The 19985-nt window shown below is 36.3% G+C and overlaps 1 protein-coding gene across 1 annotated transcript in view; it reads right to left on the reverse strand.

Moving 5' to 3' along the window:
• Nucleotides 1-857: 857 nt before the first annotated feature.
• The window catches only part of Arl1 (ADP ribosylation factor-like 1), a 42180-nt gene continuing 23052 nt past the window's right edge, over nt 858-19985 (reverse strand). Inside the window, exon 5 of the mRNA XM_083133791.1 lies at nt 858-2175. Coding sequence (XP_082989917.1) covers nt 1966-2175 — 210 coding nt within the window. The 3' untranslated portion in view covers nt 858-1965. The remainder of the gene's footprint in view (nt 2176-19985) is intronic.

Genomic DNA, 19985 nt, shown 5'->3' on the forward strand with positions numbered 1-19985 from the left:
TGTGAACAAATTTAGGGAAACAGGATTTCTTCTTGATAAGAAGCGAAGGGTGAAATGGCGTTTGGTTACTGAGAAGAAATTAGATGATGTTGGAGCATGATTGGACCATACACCTCAAAAATCCCTTTGGCGCATTGCTCAAGAAACGAGCTACCGAGCTTTTAAACCTGAAGCCATTCATTAGAAATTGAAGAAATTGAAGCAGAGGAACTGATGAGTGTCGGTGAAAATTTCCTAGAGATGTCGTAAATGTGTGGATGCCAGAGGACAACATTTCTTATACCAAGGTAAGTGCTCATTTTAACTGAAATGTAACCGTACGAGCTAGCAGTTCCAGTTATGCGGATGTTGCCTCCAGTTTGCCGGCAGATGCACTCTTGCTACCTGGTGCACCAGCCATTGCTTCGTGGTCAAGTCGAATGTAAGACTCACTGTAGTTACCCCAGGTTTTCAGAGAGAGATTATACCTGATGGGAAGGTATATTCCCACCGGTTTGTTGAAGCTTAAGGTATTAAATTCCCATGGAAAGTCCTAAAAACAGAACCAAAACATATGACGTACACTTTTGACTTCCAACAGCCTAATAGTCAGCCCCCGTGGCAGAGTGGTTAGCACATCATGCTACGATGCCAGGGGTCCCGGGTTCGAATCCTGGCCTGGGCATGGATGTTTGCGAGTGTTCATTCATCAATTTCATCATATCATCACTCATCCTCATCTTCGCAAATTAGCCAAAAGTGGCACAAGAAGCGAAGTAAAATAAAGCAAATCAATCAACAGCTTAATATATACCCAATACTAAATTTGTATAGATGTGTGCATGTTTGGACATACATAAAAAGTCAAATATGTTTAGGAATGTAAAATTTATTCACAAACATTCCTACTGCACTGAAAGTTCACTACACCAACAGAATTTCTTTAACCTGAGTCACTTATAACAAGGTGTGAAGTAACCTACGGAAAAAAGAATTTAAATACAAATATTGAAAATACAATTAAAATAATTTAACAATCTATTCTTGCATTCCAATATTTATACAAAAGTGAAAAACATCCACACAATTCTTAGCGCCATTCCTTTGATGTGAACTCTCTCATGCTCTTGATTACCATAGCAGCTAATAGTGTCCGTTTGCATTGTTATTTGCAAACGAATATTCCGGCATGTATATATATTTCATTACAATATTTCTCGCATGAACAAAAATATTTGTAAGGTGGTACAATAAATAAAGGCATGAACAAAAAATATTGAAGAATGTAACTTAGTTGTCAAATATGATGTTTTCAATGTGAATGAAAATATATTTACAAATATGTATATAGATATATATTTATATTGCAACATATTTAACATAACACTGGAAAGTAACTTAACAATAATGAAAAATAAAAACTGCTCATTACATGTGCAAGATTATATAAAAGCTGGTTCTTCTTGGTATTTTTGGATTCATTGGAAAAGTGGAATCGATATTTAAACCTTGTTTTCCCGAAAGCAAGACTAGATAGTGGATTCAAATGAAAGTACAAGGCAAATAGTTTCAAATTAGTCTATTATGCATAAGCAAGTCGATCAGATTGTATTACGGTTTCATGTTAAAAGGGCCCGTTCGCATATACATAAAAAGAGACCTTTCTACAACAACACCCGGAATACACTGCATACGTTGGCCAATAAAATTTGAATTCAACGGAAAACTACAGAGTTAGGCAGAGATAGCAGAAAATGAACATGTTTCTTCACATCGGGACAGAAAAACTGTCACTAGAGAAAAAGACAAAAGCATTATTATTATTATTACAGTTCGTAAACTTCACTGTTCAAGTACTCAATCACTGACTGTGCATTTCCTAAAGAAAAAAAAACTCACCGTACATCATACCCATTTGCACTTGCACTCGCAAAAAATCACATGTTCTTCATATATTACCGTTGCAACCATTCTCTCAAGCCACTTTCATTTTTTGTTCTGTAGCGCATTAGATAACCAGTCCATAGCTTGATCCAGACCTTCTCCTTTCGTGGCAGATGTTTTAAATATTTGGAATGTTCTGTTCTTTAGAGCATCAAGGCCTAAGGCTTGGTGAACCTCCGCAACACTTAATGCCCCTTCAATGTCCTGCTTGTTCGCTAGTACCACCAGAATAGCACCTCGGAGTTCTTCTTCCTGTTGCAGAGAAAAATACATTGTATAAAAACTACTTCCTGCTACGAGGTGGAGTGCACTCACCAAAATCTTTTTGTCCAGCATTATGTGTGTGACATTCACACATAAAATGTAAGGTTCTAGACCAATCCCAATCAAATCTGTATCTCCATGAAATCATGGAGGATGTAAATTTTAAATATAAGTATAGTATTAAGATAATGTAATTCTTCTAGAATTGTTCTGTGACTCTCATTTCTTACATCATAAACATATGATTTTTCACCTATGAGAATAACACTACATATGGTGTCATCAGGGAGTGTATCGTGGAATTCACAGATAATTTTAATGTTTGTCCTGTCATTAACCACAACTTGTTTCCTTTTTGAGGTGTTGATGACAACATGGGTCTCTGTGCTTTGAATTCATCTGGTGTGTAATACATGTCAGTATTGCCAGTAGTGACCCTTTTGTATGCTGTAAATGCTTCATATAATTTAAGGAAATCATCCTTGGACATGTCTAAATTATAATTTTCTCTAGGAAATACCTCATTTCTGCCATTTTTAAGATATATGTTTTTGATGTTGCAGTTATTAAATCTACTTGAATTTTTTCCCTGATTATTGTGTCTTCCAGTCTGAAACAGTACCACCACAAAATCCGGCATGTCATATTGTATACTGGAGAATGAATTTGTAGCATCAAACTCATAATAAGTACCAGCGGCAGGTTTCTGTACACATTGATATGTATAAAATTGTAAAGGAATCTGTGGATTTTTTATTATATCTGCTTTGTATTTAAGAGCATAACTGGCTTCATATTCAACAACTGGGATTCTTAGCTCCATAGTCTGAATAATGCATTTGCCTTCATCAGGTAGGGTATTGGGCAGAGCTTCCCCTGTAGAGTTTAATGTGCTGTACCTCATCAAAGCATTATTATCATTTGCAGCTCTTCTAAATGTGATTCTTAAACCACCCTTCCACATAATATCTTTGTAATCTGAGAAGAATCCTGGCAACAGGCGCATGGGGAACAGCACTGTGTGGCTCTTGGATAATATTTTATAACCAGCCTCAAATCCACCTATTTTGTAGTAAGAAGCCTCGGTTTTGGATAATTTTAGTGTGGCCAAAGCTGTGGAGGTAATGCCGGGATAATCCACTCTGTTTATAACAACACCATGTTTTCTGATCTCAATTTCAGAGAACAGATGCGGCACAAAATTGTCTACCAATCTTATATTTGAATTTGCCGGATAATCTGCACCATCGAGCTTTACAACATCAAATTTGATGTATAGATCTGCTCTGTGGGGGTGTATAAAGCCATCCCCTACATCAAGATCAACCTCAATCTCTGTGTTGGGTTGATTTAAATTTGCAAATGTCCTCCTGTTTGGGGGGAATGATTGTAGCTCATAACTCTCAATATTTTCCATTTTTTTTGTATGTATTTTTATTTAAATATTAATCTCTATGATTGCAGTTGTTGTGGCTCCAGCAAAATCAACTAATTCTTCTTTTTCATTAGTGACCATCAATTCAATGTTATCTATTCTATTATGGCACACAGGAAAATATAATGTTGGGGATGGAGTGTAGATGATGGGCTCCATAAATTCAGAATTAGGTTTAAATGTTGCAATGATGCCAGTTTGTTTGTGAGTGCCTATGCCATTTGATTTGGTGATCATACCCTCGGCCACATTGCAGTGAATATTCAGAGTCTCTATGGCTAAGAATTTAGGTATATTAATAACAGTGTGTTTGATGGCTGCTTCAAGTTTTGTGTTGTTCTCAAAGCCTAACAGCTCTCCTATAGTACCCAGATCCACTGTTTCTGTAGCAGATACAATCTCTACTCTGTGAGTGACAGAATTTTGAGTTAATACTATATCTCTGGGTAATTGAGCATTTAGAGTGGACAGATTATATTGCCCTGGAGTGATGACAATTTTTTGATCCCCTACTGCAATTTTGTTGTTGTGGTGTGTAATATTAGGGATCAAGTACATGCCATAAAATGCTCTGAGAGCTATTGTTTTGGGATACACTATATCATCATGCAATTTGAGTTTCAATATTGAATTTTGGCTGGTGAGATGGAATACCCCCATGATGTTTCAGATACCACAGGGCCTTTTGAAAATTTTCAATTGATGGTTTATTTATTTGAGACATATATCTAAGAACAGATAAACACAAATGTCCACAATTAACATCTTTGAAGTTTTGAACACGGGCATTATTGTAATAAAGATTAGCTGATTTTAGATATTTTATTAAATTTTCAGGTGGAACACCTCCAAATGAATCAAACACAAATGCCTCATTGTTTAAATATTTAAGATAACAAATCCAGTGAGTGCCCTGATTTTTGTACTTATCCAAATTAACAATGCCACACTCTTTGTTGAGTGGTTGTTCTGGTAAAGAATCAGACATGTACACACCTCTAAAATTTTTGATGCCCAGTGGCTTGATTAAAGCTTCAATATCTTGGTTTGTAAGCGGCTCTTGTTTTTTTTTAAACTTATTCATGGCTCTCTTAACACCTTTGCCTTGTTTCTCCATGGCCAGGTTATGGCGCTTTATTTCATCTAATTCTGCCTTATTTTTCTTGGCATCTATTACTGTTTTTGCTATGGCAGCTGATCCCCCAGCCAAGCTCCCAACAGCCCCAAGTGCTGCTAAGATGGCCGGGATAGTAAATATGAAACCCCCTGTATGCAATTTTTTTCTAGATTGTTGTAATTTTTTTAATTGGGGGGTACTAAGCAACAATTTCATACCATGGCCCTTGGCAATACAAGAGCTTTTTTTCTTGCGCTGCTTTTTGGTTAAAAGGCTATCAATAGTTTTAAGAGATTTAAGACCTGCATAAGGTATTTGATACATAACACCCTTGGCCTTCATTGTAGGTTTATTATATACATATTCACAACCCCCACCCCAGTTTTTGTTTGGTGTTCATAGCTATGGTGGTCCCCAATGCTGCTATTTTTTCACTTAAAGAAGCATCTTTGCTTACAAATCTACCAAATGCAGCCTCTTCTAATTTCTTGTCTGCAACATGTCTCTTGTCAAGATCAGTATGTGTGTTGTATGCTATGTCATGGTCTCTACAAGCAGCATCTAGGGGATTAACACCAGGATCACCTCTGTTTAATCTATGGTCCAATTTTGTGCCTGGACCACAATACTGATAGCCTGGAATGTGTAGTTCAAATGGCAGCTTGTTTATAATGTCATTAACCAACCCCCGACCCTCAGAAATATTCCAAAATTTAGGTGGTAGAGTATTAATAATTTTTATAAGATATCCAATCCCCTTAGTGTCTTTCACTATAAAATTAGACAATTTGGTGCTTATCATGTCCATAATTCCAACCTTTTCATTGTAAAAATTGTGGTTGCCAGCATTTTCCTCCCCAGCTATCACCAATAACCTATCTACAAGTTTCCTGACATCATCAACCCAGACAAATTCTTTAGGCAGGGTGTTGTATTGTTTGATTCCACTGCCAGTCTTGATCTGTGACCATATGGGCTTGATTAAATTGTTGTATTTTGCTCCACTGCTAGACTTGACTCTTTTTTGTGTGGGATCATTGTTCTGGTATAGAGCATCTGATTTTATTAATATTTCTTTGTAGTGCTCATAATCTTGATCTGTATAGATGCCAGGCCTTTTCCTAGTCATCAGTTCCCACAACCCAGGTGTGCCGGGATATTTAACAAAACCACCTTTTTCTCCAAGATGAGATTCTGAATATACAATGAGATCATCTCCCATAAATGTTACTCTGAAATTGCCAATTCTATGTATGATGCTACCATCACGCTCTGTGTCAGCATATAAGCCAAATACCTCATCTTTGTTGTCTTTAGGTGTGCTTAAATATTTTTGAGCAAGAAGACCCAATTCAATAGGATCCTGAGTAGCTTCAATTCTACGAGGAGCAACAGGACTAGGTGTATGAATACTGGAAAGTGGGGTGATTGGATAATCTAATATGTTCCTTGCAGCTACAGGTACAAGCTCTGTGATCAAATTTTGATTTTGCTCTGTAACAGTTTTGATATTTTTACCTAATTCACTAATAGTATCGATAATAGGCTGTTCTGTTTGCTTGTATTGTTCATAGATTCCTCGGTTCTCTGATTTCCATCCCTTAAATCTTGTTACAAGATAATCTCTTAATTTAAGATCATCAATGATTGGCCTTTTCATGGTTATTTATATATGTTTCAATGTCTAGAAAATTGTTGATTTTATTTCTGTATTTGCCACTATTGGGTTTTCTTGTCATATCAATTGTGACAAACCCATAACTGTTTTGATTCCAGCACCTACTGCAAAACTTGGAAAAATCATTGTAGCTCAAGTCCCCACGTACATATTCATCATGTATGTGTTTGAGGTTGGTATGATCTTGATGAAACACACATATAAAATTGCTGTTGTCTCGGATCAGCTGCTTCGGTATTTTAGAAAAAGTCTGTGCCAGGTAGAAGCAATCAATGTTTTTGTGCCGGCCCTGTGTAAAGAAATTTCTAACCTTGTTTTGATTATCCAGTATAATGTCATCAAACACAACAACAGAATTATCGAGACATTCATGGAGTGGCTTAACATCTGGTTCAAAAGTGGCAATATCCAATCCATCATATAGTTTCATCAGCTGCTGATATTTTAATTGTTCCAAGCTCTTAGAAAAAAAAAAAGTGCCTGTTTTTCCAATCTAACCAGTTGGGTGCCAATAAAAAGTTATCAATTATTAGTGTAGTTTTACCACAAGCCGATGGACCAACAATAAGACATCTAATATTTTCAGGCAGCAACTTGCCATTTCTCTTAATCTGCTGTTCAGGTTCTGGCAGCATTTTTATAACATCCCAGGTGCTCATATTATCACTTTGTCTGCATCGATCCAGCTGTGTTCTCGAAGTCCTAGCCATTTGACAAATAACTTGTTGCCTTTTCTGCGGATGATTTTTTCTATGAGATATGTGTCAGGCTGTTTAGTTTTGTTGAGTTCTTCTTCATAGAACCGGCCTTTGAAAATTTCTCCTCGGTGGTCTTTTATTATATATGTGTTAAGGGTCCCAGGTTTAACTTGAACCACTGTAAATAATTCAGTGCTCCAGTTTCTTGTAAAGCCTCTTTTGAATAAGTGCTTATATTTGCTGATTCTTACTTGATCACCCACCCTGTATTTGGCTTTTCTTGTTGTTGGCTGGTATCTAGGATAATAAACAGTCCTGATCAATTTTTGCTCATCAGATGAAGTTACTTCAGAGGGTTTCATGTTGATTGTGGAATGAACAGAGTTGTTATATTTATGTAGAAGTTCTGGAAGAATATTAAGCCATTTATAATTACCTTGAAGTGTAAATTGTTTATACATAAGATTTTTTAGGGTTTTGTTGAATCTCTCTGCAATTGAGGCCTTGAGATCACTGTAACTCGAGTAATGTTTTATTGACTGGCTTTTAATAAATTGTTGGAACATAGAATTATAAAATTCTTTGCCATTATCTGTTTGCAAATAGCGCGGTGATCTTCCACTCTGATTGATGATTGTCCTGAAGGCTTCTGTAACACATTTTCCAGTCTTGGATTTGAGTGGCACAGCCCAGGCAAATTTTGAAAATGTGTCTATTACAGTGAGTAGATACTTGTAGCCCTTGTTGATTTTGTCTAAGTTTTTCAGCTGTCCACTTGCCATCTCAATTAAGTCGCTCTGCCATAAATCATCTATGCCTTTTGTGACTACTGGCAGTCTCTTATAATTATGTCTGGCTTGTCTGTGTAATTCATCAACAATAATTTGTCTAGACATAATATGAAAACAAGAATATTGCAACTATGGGGTGTTCAGCAGCTGATACTACAGGATTTTCTAAATATAATTTGTCTCCTATTTGTATATGAAATTACAGAGAGCCTTCATCTTCAGCATAAGATGTTTCTAATGTATTGGGATCTGTAAAATCTTCTAACTCTACACTGGTGATTTTTGGTTTGTTGTCAGCATTTGTTACTGATAAGGTGGGGTAGTGGTGTGCCTGTGGTTGAAGCCAATATTTGATCTTGATTGGTCTCAGTGTGCCCCCAACAAAAAACTGGTAATAAAATTGTGCAGGGGACAGCATATATATTTTGCCACCTGGTGTAAATGGTGAATCATATTCTTTGTTGGGGATGCTGTACAATTCAAGAATTACTGTATGTTTTGGATTCTCGATTATGCCTGTTATTTCTTTTTTTGCTGTAAGCAATCTGCTTGTTACAGATTCAAGGTGCTCATTGATGGTCCGAACAACATCATCATGGCCTGGCTTGATTTTTATGTCCACAATAAGTTTCTTGTATTGTTGCACAATCTCTTGAAGCTGGGTGGCAAAAACAGACAGAGCATTTGCTTGATTGGATTCCATGGTCCCTAGCTGTTGCTTGATATTAGCTACAATTTGTTGCAAATTTTCAATAACTGCCAATTTTGAATTTTGAGCAGTAAGATCATGGACCTGTCTTCTGATATCCTCAAACAGGGCATGCAGTTCATTAATATGTTGATTAGTTGGTAGAGTGGCCACTGTCTGAGTAAGTTGTTTGATCTCTATCTGGATATTCTTGATATCTTCTGATTTCAATATGCGATTCACTGCCCTCTTTATATTTTTAAGTTCCTGTGATGTAGGCAGATTTGATACAGTATTTTGCAAAGATTCAAGTGCCAATTTCACATTATTTAATTCAGAAGCATCAGCCACATTTTGCATAGCATTTTGGAGCAGGGCTATATGAGCCTGAGTGGGTGTTGATTGTTGTAAAATTTCAAGCTTTGTTTGGATATCATCGATCAAGTGATGAAAATGAGATAGCTCAGATTCAGTGTTGAGGTTTTCAAGCTTTGTGATCTGTTGCTGGACACTGACAAGTGTGTCTACAATACCAGGCAGGCGAGATTCTAGAGATTCTTGTACATTTGTCAAATCACTTTGCACTGCTGCTATTGTACCCTCAAGATGGGTTATGGTACTTTGAATTTTTCCAAAATCTTCATATGTTTCAAGTTGCAGCTTAATGTTGGCAACACTCCAAGTTATTGCACTCAAAGCATCAGAAGATGGCAAGTTGTTCATAAAATTTTCAAGTGTCTCAATTTTTTCTTTCACCTCGGCTATGGCATTGTTCAAGGGGTCCAGATTAGGTATTTGGAGTGATTGAATCTGTTCTTTTAGAGTGGAAATCACTAGATCAAAATCTTCTTGTGATTTTATGCTTTTGACAATTGTTTGGAGCTGTGTCTGGACATTATTTATCTGCTCTTCCAATTGCTGTTTCAATTGCTCAGAGTTGGTGGCCTGGGTCTTAAATTTGGCTTGAAGAGCTGCTACAGCTTCTTCTAAACTTTGAAAATTATCCAATGTTGCCAGTTCAGTATATTTCTGAAGCAAGAATTTGAGTTCAGAATCAATTTTAAGAAGAGGGTCCATGCATTGTGATTGCAAATTTGTAATTTCTAATTGAAGACTGGCATTCAGTGTGGTTTGTAAAGCTTGTAAATCACTTCTTAATTTCTTGACTCTGACATCAAGCATAAGAATCTCATTACTGTGATCTTCATGCCTTGTATGGCCAAATATATCATTAGGCATTTTTGTTTTAGTGGTTATTTATTATTGAATATCTGATTCTTAATTCTATAAAAAAAAAAGGTATAAGCTTGTCATATGACCCAGGGACCTCAATATATAAGCAGTCACCAGCAGAAACAGTATATACAGTGCCAGAAATCATGTTTGAGTGCTTAATTCTATAAATATTTCTCCCTACTGAAATCTTGACATTACCCTCAGGGGTTGTAATAAATTGCAATTGACCACCTACAGGTAATTGGTAATGATTTAAATTATTGTTAAATATGTACAATATTTTACCTGTTTCATCATCAACATCTGTAAGTATGCTGTTCAGATGAATAATTAACAAAGCACTTAGTTTAGATATTATATCAGAAGAGGGTTGTGCTGTTGGCAGGTCCATAATAGCCTGTTTTTTTTAACCCAAATAAGTTCATAGGCATGTTTATTTATTTCAAATCATGCTCTGTAATTGGGCATTGATTACCACTTTTCAAATCACAATGACCCCATGGTAGAGTATGTATGCCACATGATAAAATGCATCTCTTATCATCATGTGGGTCCAGAGCCACTTTTCTTACAATATTGCTAGTCAATAAGTGATCCACACTCTGAATTCTATTTTCTGATGTTCTGATTATGCTACATGATTTGAGACAATTTTTGTAATCCTCAAATTCAAGCTCTTTGTCAACAATTACTCTGCCAATGCCCTTGGCCTTTTTTGCAACAACAGCACTACATGTTTCAAAACTGTACATCTTGGCCCTTAACCCAGCAAATGCCACAATAACATCACCAAGTCTCTCATCTTTTAACTTGCCAGGCACCTTTTTGTTGTGGTGTTGAATCTCTGTATGTTCACTGGTATCAAAATATTTAAACAATTCAGGCTGTGCTATATCTTGATAAACATCTTCTGTTTGAATATCAAGAACAAAACTATCTGTATCCATGTACATCAATTTTACACAATCACCATAAAAAGGTTTCAACACATCATAATACAATTTTAACATGTGTATTTTGGCCAATTCCAATATCACATCCCCTACATAAATAGGCTTATCAAACTTAATCTTTGTTTTTTTCATGTTGAAAAGTGCCATATTTTCATCATAAATTCTTCTGTAATTGAAGTTGGGCTTTGCAATCAATTTTTTGCTCCGGCTGGGGCCAGTAATTATTTTAACATCAATATGTTTTCTGACATTTTCAATTGTTTTGCCATACACTGAATTGACCATCAATTTAAACAAGGTCTTATCAAATTGGCTCATTGCAGATGTTCGAAGCTCTGTGTTTGTATCAATATATGGTTTCAACCATCTTGAGTGCCTGAACCTCAAAACTTCTCCAACTTTGGTCACTTGAACACCATGATTCATCAGGAACTGGAGGTTTTTGTAATATATAACATAATCCTGTTTCGGCTCCAGAGTCATCATCAATTTCTTCTGTTTAGAGCCAGGTGAACACTTAACCTCGGGAATTGGGGGCAGATCAGAAAATGTGTTGTGTAAATTATCTGGAATTGTCAGATCAACCTCTAAGAACAGGCCATAGTTACTGTCATCAAAATCCTTAAGATCTTCAATGTTGAAATCTTCAACCCACTCAAGCCCTACATATGGCAGTTTTTCCATCATAGCATAACCATAGAGGCTGTTGGCATCTACATACAGTATATAATTTAATGGCAGTGCTGGATCATAATCAGGAATATATTTGTTATTTGCTCTGGCATATCTCTGAGAACATTGCACCATGCCTCCTCTTATACATTGTTCCATAAACAGATTCATATCTTGATCCTGGATCAGATCCAATTGCATTTTAGTGTTTAAAAACATTGCAGACCATGCTAGGGCCGGAGCACTGTAAAAATACATTGGATCCAGCTTATAATTTTCCATGGAAGATTTTCTGAATGCCTGCAATATATCAGCTAAGAGAGTGACATCAAGTTTTAAATAAGCCTTGTGATAATCACCAAATGTCTGGCATTTTAAATTGTTCCACATCAACTGGGCATGGTGATAATCTTCATCAGTGATTCCAGATCCTCTGATTTTGCTGTAAAACTCTTGTTGTGGTGGCAGAGAACACTCATCAAATTTAGAAAAATCTGTAACATAATCATATGGATATACACCCTTCTGCCTAATTAATTTCAGGTCCTGATTTGGAAACAAAGCACATGTGATTTTGAATTGAACATCAGATAATTGAGTGGCCAGTGTAGCCAGGCTAGCCGATAAAATTCTGTATGAATCAAGAAATCTTAAGTGAATAGGAACACCATTAACTTTAATTATTTTGCTAATGGCAATATATTTTTCATTATTTTCAGCTAAAATATTTAAATTCTGCTTGTCAAACCCCTCGTACCTGATCAAATGATGAAAATCATAATTGGATGCACCATGGCAAAATATAGGGACAAATTTTGGTCTCTGGATCTTAATATTGCAGCTATTACACAGGGCCATTAAGAATTTACCATCTGTATGAGAATGGTGTTTCACCTTGATATTTGCATCTGAAAATTCAGAATCACATACCGGCCATTTTTCTGCATTGTTGAAATCTTCAATCTGTTTCTCTGTTAAAGGCAACATGGGTTTTGATTTTAATAAAATATTAGATGCTATGTCATGGCACTCATTTTCTATTCTATGTGCAAATTCTTTGATGGCATCTGCTCCCATGTATAAATATTCTTTACTAACAACCCCATCCTGTACAACCACATAATAAAAACTGGAAGGTTCATGTAGCTGGTATGGTGTAATTGAAGGTTCATCAGGATCTGGGCTACAGAATGCAAGGGGTTTGAGGTTTGATTCAAAATCACAGACAATATATGCTGGGTGTTCCAACAAGGCTTCAAATTTTTTGAATTTGGCATTTTCACTTGGATTAGGCATCACCATATGAACAGGTTTATGGTTGCCACAGTATTTCAGATGCTCAATTAACTTGTTTTTAGCAATTTCTGCATTCTTTTCACAAACACCATTCACCATTTTTCTACCATCAAATACAGACAAACATCTTCTGCACAACTTGAATATTCTATGAGTTTTGTCTAGTTGTGTTCTGACTAAAGCTTCAAGATTATGTATCAGAGTGTAATGGCGTGTATCATCCCCTTCAATTAAGAGCAGATCAATCGGAACAGCAGAATCATCATCAAATGTACTGATTCTGAGAGGTGCTATCAAGCAATTGCCACGGCCAGTAGAACAAGTAAATACATTAATAGATAATTGTTTACCATTAATATCCCTAGCTTTTTTTTCAAATTTATCAATATTCTGAACAGACATTGGATATTCTAAGCCCTTCATTGCATCATCAAAATTGTGTTCATATTGTTTATAATAACTTATTCTCTCAGGATGATTTAAAACTGGAAACAAAGCAGCTAAAATACACCACAAAAAGCATTTCTGGTCGGTATTTTCTGTTAACCACGGCTCTTTTGTTTTTGATATTGGCAGGTAATGGCAGATATGTAGAACCTTGTAATGGGCTGAATTCAGAAATATTAATATATAACTTGTGAGGAGAACCGCATAGGCTCCATCCAGACTCTTTTGCTGCAAATTCAGAGTGTTTAATATTCAATTGATCTATCAAACTGCTTATTATTTTGTCTGAATTTGTATTTGAATATACAGGTACAGTTTCTGTTATGTGGGGCTGTGTAAATTTTGTGCCATTTGGCTTCTTATATTGTGTAAACAATTTGAGAGACAGCTTATAAGAGCCATTTTGTGCATTTAGAATTGCCTGCACATCTGGATTTATACTGTTCAAAAAATTCTTAATGTCACATCTTGGCTCTGATACAAAACGGTGATCCCTTAATTGGCCGTTAAAACTGCTATGGATGGGTTCATAGCGTGGCTGCTTTGCCGGTCCAGCATTAACAGGTGTTTCATGCTTCCTTTTCAGACCAGATGTAGATGGTTGAGGGGGCAATGTTGATAACTGTGCAGAACAAGAGCCCACATGTCTATTGAAATATGCCTTGCTAAATATTTTGTGGCATTTAGGACATATTTTAGTGGGAGTTCTATATTTGCCTGGGTCACAATTCTTTTGGTGTCTGGCCCAATTGGGGCTGGATATATTTTTATTACACTGATTGCAATATTTTTGATTTGGCATTTTTGTTGTTGGTTTATTATATAAGATTTCCTGGGGTTCAATTCAAAATTTTGTACTTAATATATATATATATTTTGTTCAGCTGTGTGCTTTGTATATTTCTTGTGTATATTTAATATGTTAATATTGTTAATTTTTATTCTCAGTTTATTATATAAATTTTTTTTGGGTTTTAAACCAAAACTCTATGCTTATTATGACAGGTTGTAAAGCTAATAGCCTACAAGTGGAAAAAGAGAATAAATATTGATCTACACTGACCTTCCGCAAATGCCTGCACAGACATGCATGTCCTAGAAAGGCAATGACCTAGCGCTGAGTGTTATGTATTGATTTTTGTATAACAGGCTGGGACAGATATAAGCCTGACTAAATAAGAGTGGATTACAACAAACAAGCTGGATGCAACAAATATCAGATTTTTTATACAAAATATAAGCCCTTTTTGTTCAATATACCAGAAATATATTTAATATGAATTATATATTAAACCAAACAGGCCTGTAAGTATGAGAAGCACTGTAACAACACATCTGTTCTCCTCAGCCACTCTCACAATACTGGCTGAGGAGTAATGCAAAATCTCTTTATATACCCTAAGCCGGTCCGAGAAGAAAAAAAACTGGAAATTCCCGAGGGGTCATAATTTTTCACGGGAATTTCCCGAGAGTTTTTATTAAAATTATCTGTGAATTCCACGATACACTCCCTGATGACACTATATGTAGTGTTATTCTCATAGGTGAAAAATCATATGTTTATGATGTAAGAAATGAGAGAGTTACAGAACAATTCTAAAAGATTTTTGCATATTACATTGTCTTAATATTAGATAAACAAATTGAACCTGGTATCCAATTGAACTTAAACCGGAAGTAAATATGTATGGGTGTAGGTATGGGTTTTATGAGGATTTTGGCTTAATTTCAAGTGTATCCAAAACAATATCAAAAAGGGGCATATTTTTAACAAATTTATGGACAACAATCTCACAGAAATGCCTTTTATAAGTGTAGGCAAATCAATCTGAGGGGGCTCATCATTTGTACACTGTAGCTTCGGGAAATTCCCGAGGGCATTTTTACAAAAATCTTGGATTAGACGGGGTGCTACACTTGAGCAAAAAACTCATATGGGCATGTTGAGCTAGGTTTAAGTGTAGCCAAATCTGCTTGAGGGGGGCTCATCATTTGTTGTCCTGGTTGTACCACAAATCACACTACTCAGAAAGCACACAGAAACCATTTTACTTATTAAATTTGAGTAATTTTCAACTGTTTTTGAGGGATGAAGATGTTTTCTAGGGATACTGGGTGATTTCTGGATAGGCTTTTGAGCTTTCGAGAGCTAATGCCACTCTCGTCTTCAGGGATTGAAGTACGGAAAATAGTTAGGGTATGGTTGGGTGTGGGAGGGATATGGTGTAGGTGGCGGGCCAATTAGGTGTCGTCTCTACAACGTCTGCACTCGCAGTCAACTATCGCTAGCCAGTTCTAGTCCCGTGTCCCTGTTGAGGTTTTCCTTTTCTCGTGGATGGTTATTGCTTCTTTGATGATTCTGTCACAGTAATTGGATGACTTATTGATGATCTTGGTGGTTGTGAAGTTGACTCCATGGTCCTCTGGGATGCAATGTTCTGCTAACCCTGATATTTCTGGACGAAAATTCTTGATGTAGGCTTTACCGCAGGTACAGATGGCATGGTAAACCCCGGGTGTCTTCTGTCCTAGGTCATCTTTAGGGTATGAAAGTCGGTCTCTGACTTTCTGTGGTGGTTTGTGGATCTTAGGGAGAATTCACACCGAAGAGCAGGGTTGGCATGTTTAAAACATTTAAAACAAAGTGTTTTACGAAGTTTTTTAACATGTTTTTTTCAGACTTGTTTAAAACACATTCTGATACTTGGTGATTGATAGTTTGTGATTATTTGTGTATTTTATAACTACGCCTTTCATTCAATGCATTTTATTCTGTTTAGAAATCTGTTCAGTGGCTGAAAATTTATATTGAATTAACAAAGAAACATATTGTGATGAATGCCCGTGGGTCACATTTAAAACACGTGGCTGTTCTTTTACAGCTGTTTAAAATATTTTAAAAATTGAATACTACACGAATGAAACCGTTTTGTTCCTCACTTAACACACTGCAAAATGTGCACATCACACTGCAAAATGTGCACATTCTTGATAATGTCAGATGCATTCACGATAAAATATATTAGAAAACAAAACAAAAAAAGACATAATAGCTACCACGTAGACTCAGTGGATCTGGCAACTGTGGATTAATTGAAGCTTCTCGAACAGCCTACATGCGAGATTTAAGACTAAAATACATGTGTATTTTAAGAAGTATTTTAAGAAGTTAGTCAAGTATTTACTTTATAATAGGAACACAGTGCATCCTTGGATGATTAACAGATTCTTTATTAATCATTACTCTTAGAAAATAAGTCTTCTTGGCATTATGTTTTAAACGTTTTATTTCTTTAAACCATGTTTGTTTCGGTTCTTGTTTGAAACACTGTTTAAAACATTTAAAACATGCTAAAAAAACTGTTTGTTTTGTTTCTTTTTTAAAATTACAAATTTTGCCAACCCTGCCGGAGAGACAAGATGCACGCGACACGCAGCAAGCAACACTTGTTTCTTTGCTCAGTCGCATGATGGTGCAGATATAATTGCATTAATCAGTTTATTAGTAACCCGAAAAAACTTAACAAGAGACATTTCTGCATATAAATCGCATTGTAAAATTTGTGCAAGTTATTGAAACAGGGGAGAGGCATGTTGTGCATGAGAAAACTGAGAAATAATATGCACTGCCCTCAAACTGTATACCCTAGACTTTCCAGCCTGAATAAAGCAAAGACCTAAAACACTAGAGAAAGGGTTCTCAATCTTCGTGAAACCATGTCCCGGTATTTTTTTAAGTCAATGCCCTTAGCCCAAGAAATTTCCTTGTAAATACTACCTTTACAGTATTCAAGATTCTATGTATGAATTAACATGTACCTATGAAATTAAATAATGATAACTAAGGTCTAGCATAATCATAAAGAGTAATAATAGTTTGATTGTGTGTGTAGAATTGTTGACAAATATAAAAATATGAATATGTCGTCTCTTTGTAATTAAGTGATGCAGGGTTTGATAACCGGCAGAGGCACATTGTGCGCGGGTCCCACATTAAACTATAGGTAGAGTCCTGATAAGTATATTTGTGCATAAAATGGACTTTAAAAATGAAAATTCACAACTCAAATATGATATTGGGATTATGACAGTTGTCAACCATTTTCAACAGAACCTTTCGCAGCTCAGTATAGTTGATACGAGGGCACGGTATCGGGTGACGGCCGGCAGTTCAGAAACAATGCACTAGATTACTTGACCATGTTGAATTATCTATTTTAGACTAGTGTCGTAAGTGGTGAAAACACGGCACGATGTTGAAGGCAAATTACAGCCCATGACTGCATCAAAAAACTTGATAAAGTGAAAAGAACGTTGCGTTTAAATCTTAAAACATTGTACATATCGATACTTTATTATATCAACAAATTTGAGCTTCAAATACGCTGTAAGGCTTACGGTTGGGCTCTTTTCTAAAGTCTAAATATAGCTCGTTGGAGTGAAGCATTCACTGCGCAACCGCGAACAACAAACTGAAGCGACATGATGCACGATATTGTGAAAACAGCACAGTCCGAGAGGCACGTAAGCGACATGTGCATCTTGCTGTGTTTCTTCAGTTCGAAAGGTTGCATTGATTACTGAGGGTTCGCTTCCAAGCGACACGTATCTCATGTCGCGTGTTTCTTCGGTGAGAATTCTCCCTTAATATTGTGCTTTGAAAGAATGCGGCTGATGACAGCGGAGAGGTTCCCAATGTATGGGATGATGGTATCTTCTCTTCTTGGTTCTCTGAGAGTTTCAGGTTTGTTTGTTGGTTGTTCTTGTTGTGCATTACTCACTCTAGTGTCTTATTGATGATGTCTTCAGTGTATCCATTCTGTCTGAAAGCTGTGCACAGGTGTCTTATTTCATCTTGAAGGTCATTTGTGTTGCTGAGGGAGTCTGTATTTCCTGGGAGGTCCCTCTAAGTCTTTGGTACAGCCCTGTAGCTAGACATTTTGGCACTCTAGGCAGGATTGTGGTTTCGTGCACTCCCTCCCACCCTTGCACTACAAAGCTCCAATATTTTACATGCGTATATGCATCCTTCGGTGTTTTCACCTTGATGCCATGGTTAAAAAATAATATAGGTTATATTTAAAGATTCATAATTTGCATTTCTGATTAAAAAAGAGAGTTTTGCATATTTAAGAATATTTCAGCTTTGTCCGAAGAAAATCTTTATAAAAACGCACTATTACTATTTGGAAAACCGAAAATTCCCGCAGTGTGTTACTGCCTGCTTCGGAAGTGTGTTCATAACGCCCCTTTTTGCCAAACTGGTGGTTGTAAAACTATGATGTCATAGGGACAAATGATCGCTGCATGGTGTTGGCAAGGGAAACATGTTTCTGTGTTCTTTCCTTGATCCTGTATTCATATATTTCCATTTATTTTTATATGCAATTCATATCACAGTGTCCGAGTGATAATAATGTCTCTCTGCACCATACAGCAGTCAGCTCACGAGGATATCCCCAATCGAGGGGAGATGAGGTGCAGGAATAAAGGGAAGGACCGGTCCATTTGCATATTTTAGGGGTAGCTGACACATTCATTGTCTTTTCAGAAAGTTCATTTGTGTCAATCACACAGAGTGTGTGTTTGCGGCAACAGGTTGCTGTTCCTCTTTTCAGTGTCCAGAATAGTTTTGTATCGTTTATTATTTATTATTTCAAAGAAGTCCAAAAAGAATACACGGAAATGACTTATGTCGCTGCACCTGTTACAGTGAGGCCAGCATGTGTTTCTGACTCAGGGTGCACTCCCTCAACCTAATAGTGGAGTTGCCTGTCACTACGTCACTTCACTTCCATTGGAATTTTTCTCCTGAACAGTCAGCTGTACATACATGTCCACGCTATGTCCTGTAAACACATGTCCACACTATCTCAAGAAAACAAAAAAATCTGATGAACAGGTCAGTGATGATAACAGCGTTTGTGCAAGTCATGTAAGGTAGGGATGCTCAAATCAGACTTTCAATTATCCAGAATCTGGATAGTAAAACCAGAGAATCAGCATTTTGAGGCAATCCGGATGTCAGTACAACCAAAACTTAGCATTCTGAACAGGTCTTGGATATATGATCATGAAATGAGGAAGACAAAACTTAAAATAAGAGCTTTGTTAATATCTTCTGGAAAGATGGAACGAACATTATAAACCTTTGCTTCCGAAATGCATATAGTAAAATTTCCAAATCCAGATTTTACATTTTCTGGATTCCGGATATTTTGACCATCCTTAGTGTGAAGATATGCTAGAAGAAGGGTTCTGTCTAAGATAAATGTGTCACCTAAAGAACAAAAACCTTTATCTGTCTTGTCACTCGTTTGTTCATTAGAAAACGAAAAATTCAACATCAAACAACTGAAACTATTTCATGGTTTGTAAAACAGGAATATTGTTTCCGAATTCGATAATTTGAACAGCAGGATCCAAAAAATTAAAAGGAGAAATACCGTGAAGCCAAAACAATGCATCCAGAGTTGCTCTTTTTTCAGTTCTTTCCAGCACTAACAGTGAGCAAGTTTAAGCTTTTGCTTATTTATAATTTTTTCTATGCTCCATTATATACACATATTCTATGTAAGTTGTGTTGTGATGCTCCTTAATATGTGTTTTTTTTAAAAAAAAAACAAACAAGAGCATTGCATGCTTTACAATGCTGGAAATAGCACACTCGAAAGAAGTTTCATCTTGTTGACGTAACAGAAACCCTACCGGGGTTGTAAACATAGGGCCTGAAAAAAAAGGCCTGTTATGACCATACCTTCTAAAGCGAGGAAAAGTAGAGGTTGGC

The sequence above is a fragment of the Lepisma saccharinum genome, chromosome 13 (assembly GCF_977018435.1).
Source record: "Lepisma saccharinum chromosome 13, izLepSacc3.1, whole genome shotgun sequence".
NCBI lineage: Eukaryota > Metazoa > Arthropoda > Insecta > Zygentoma > Lepismatidae > Lepisma > Lepisma saccharinum.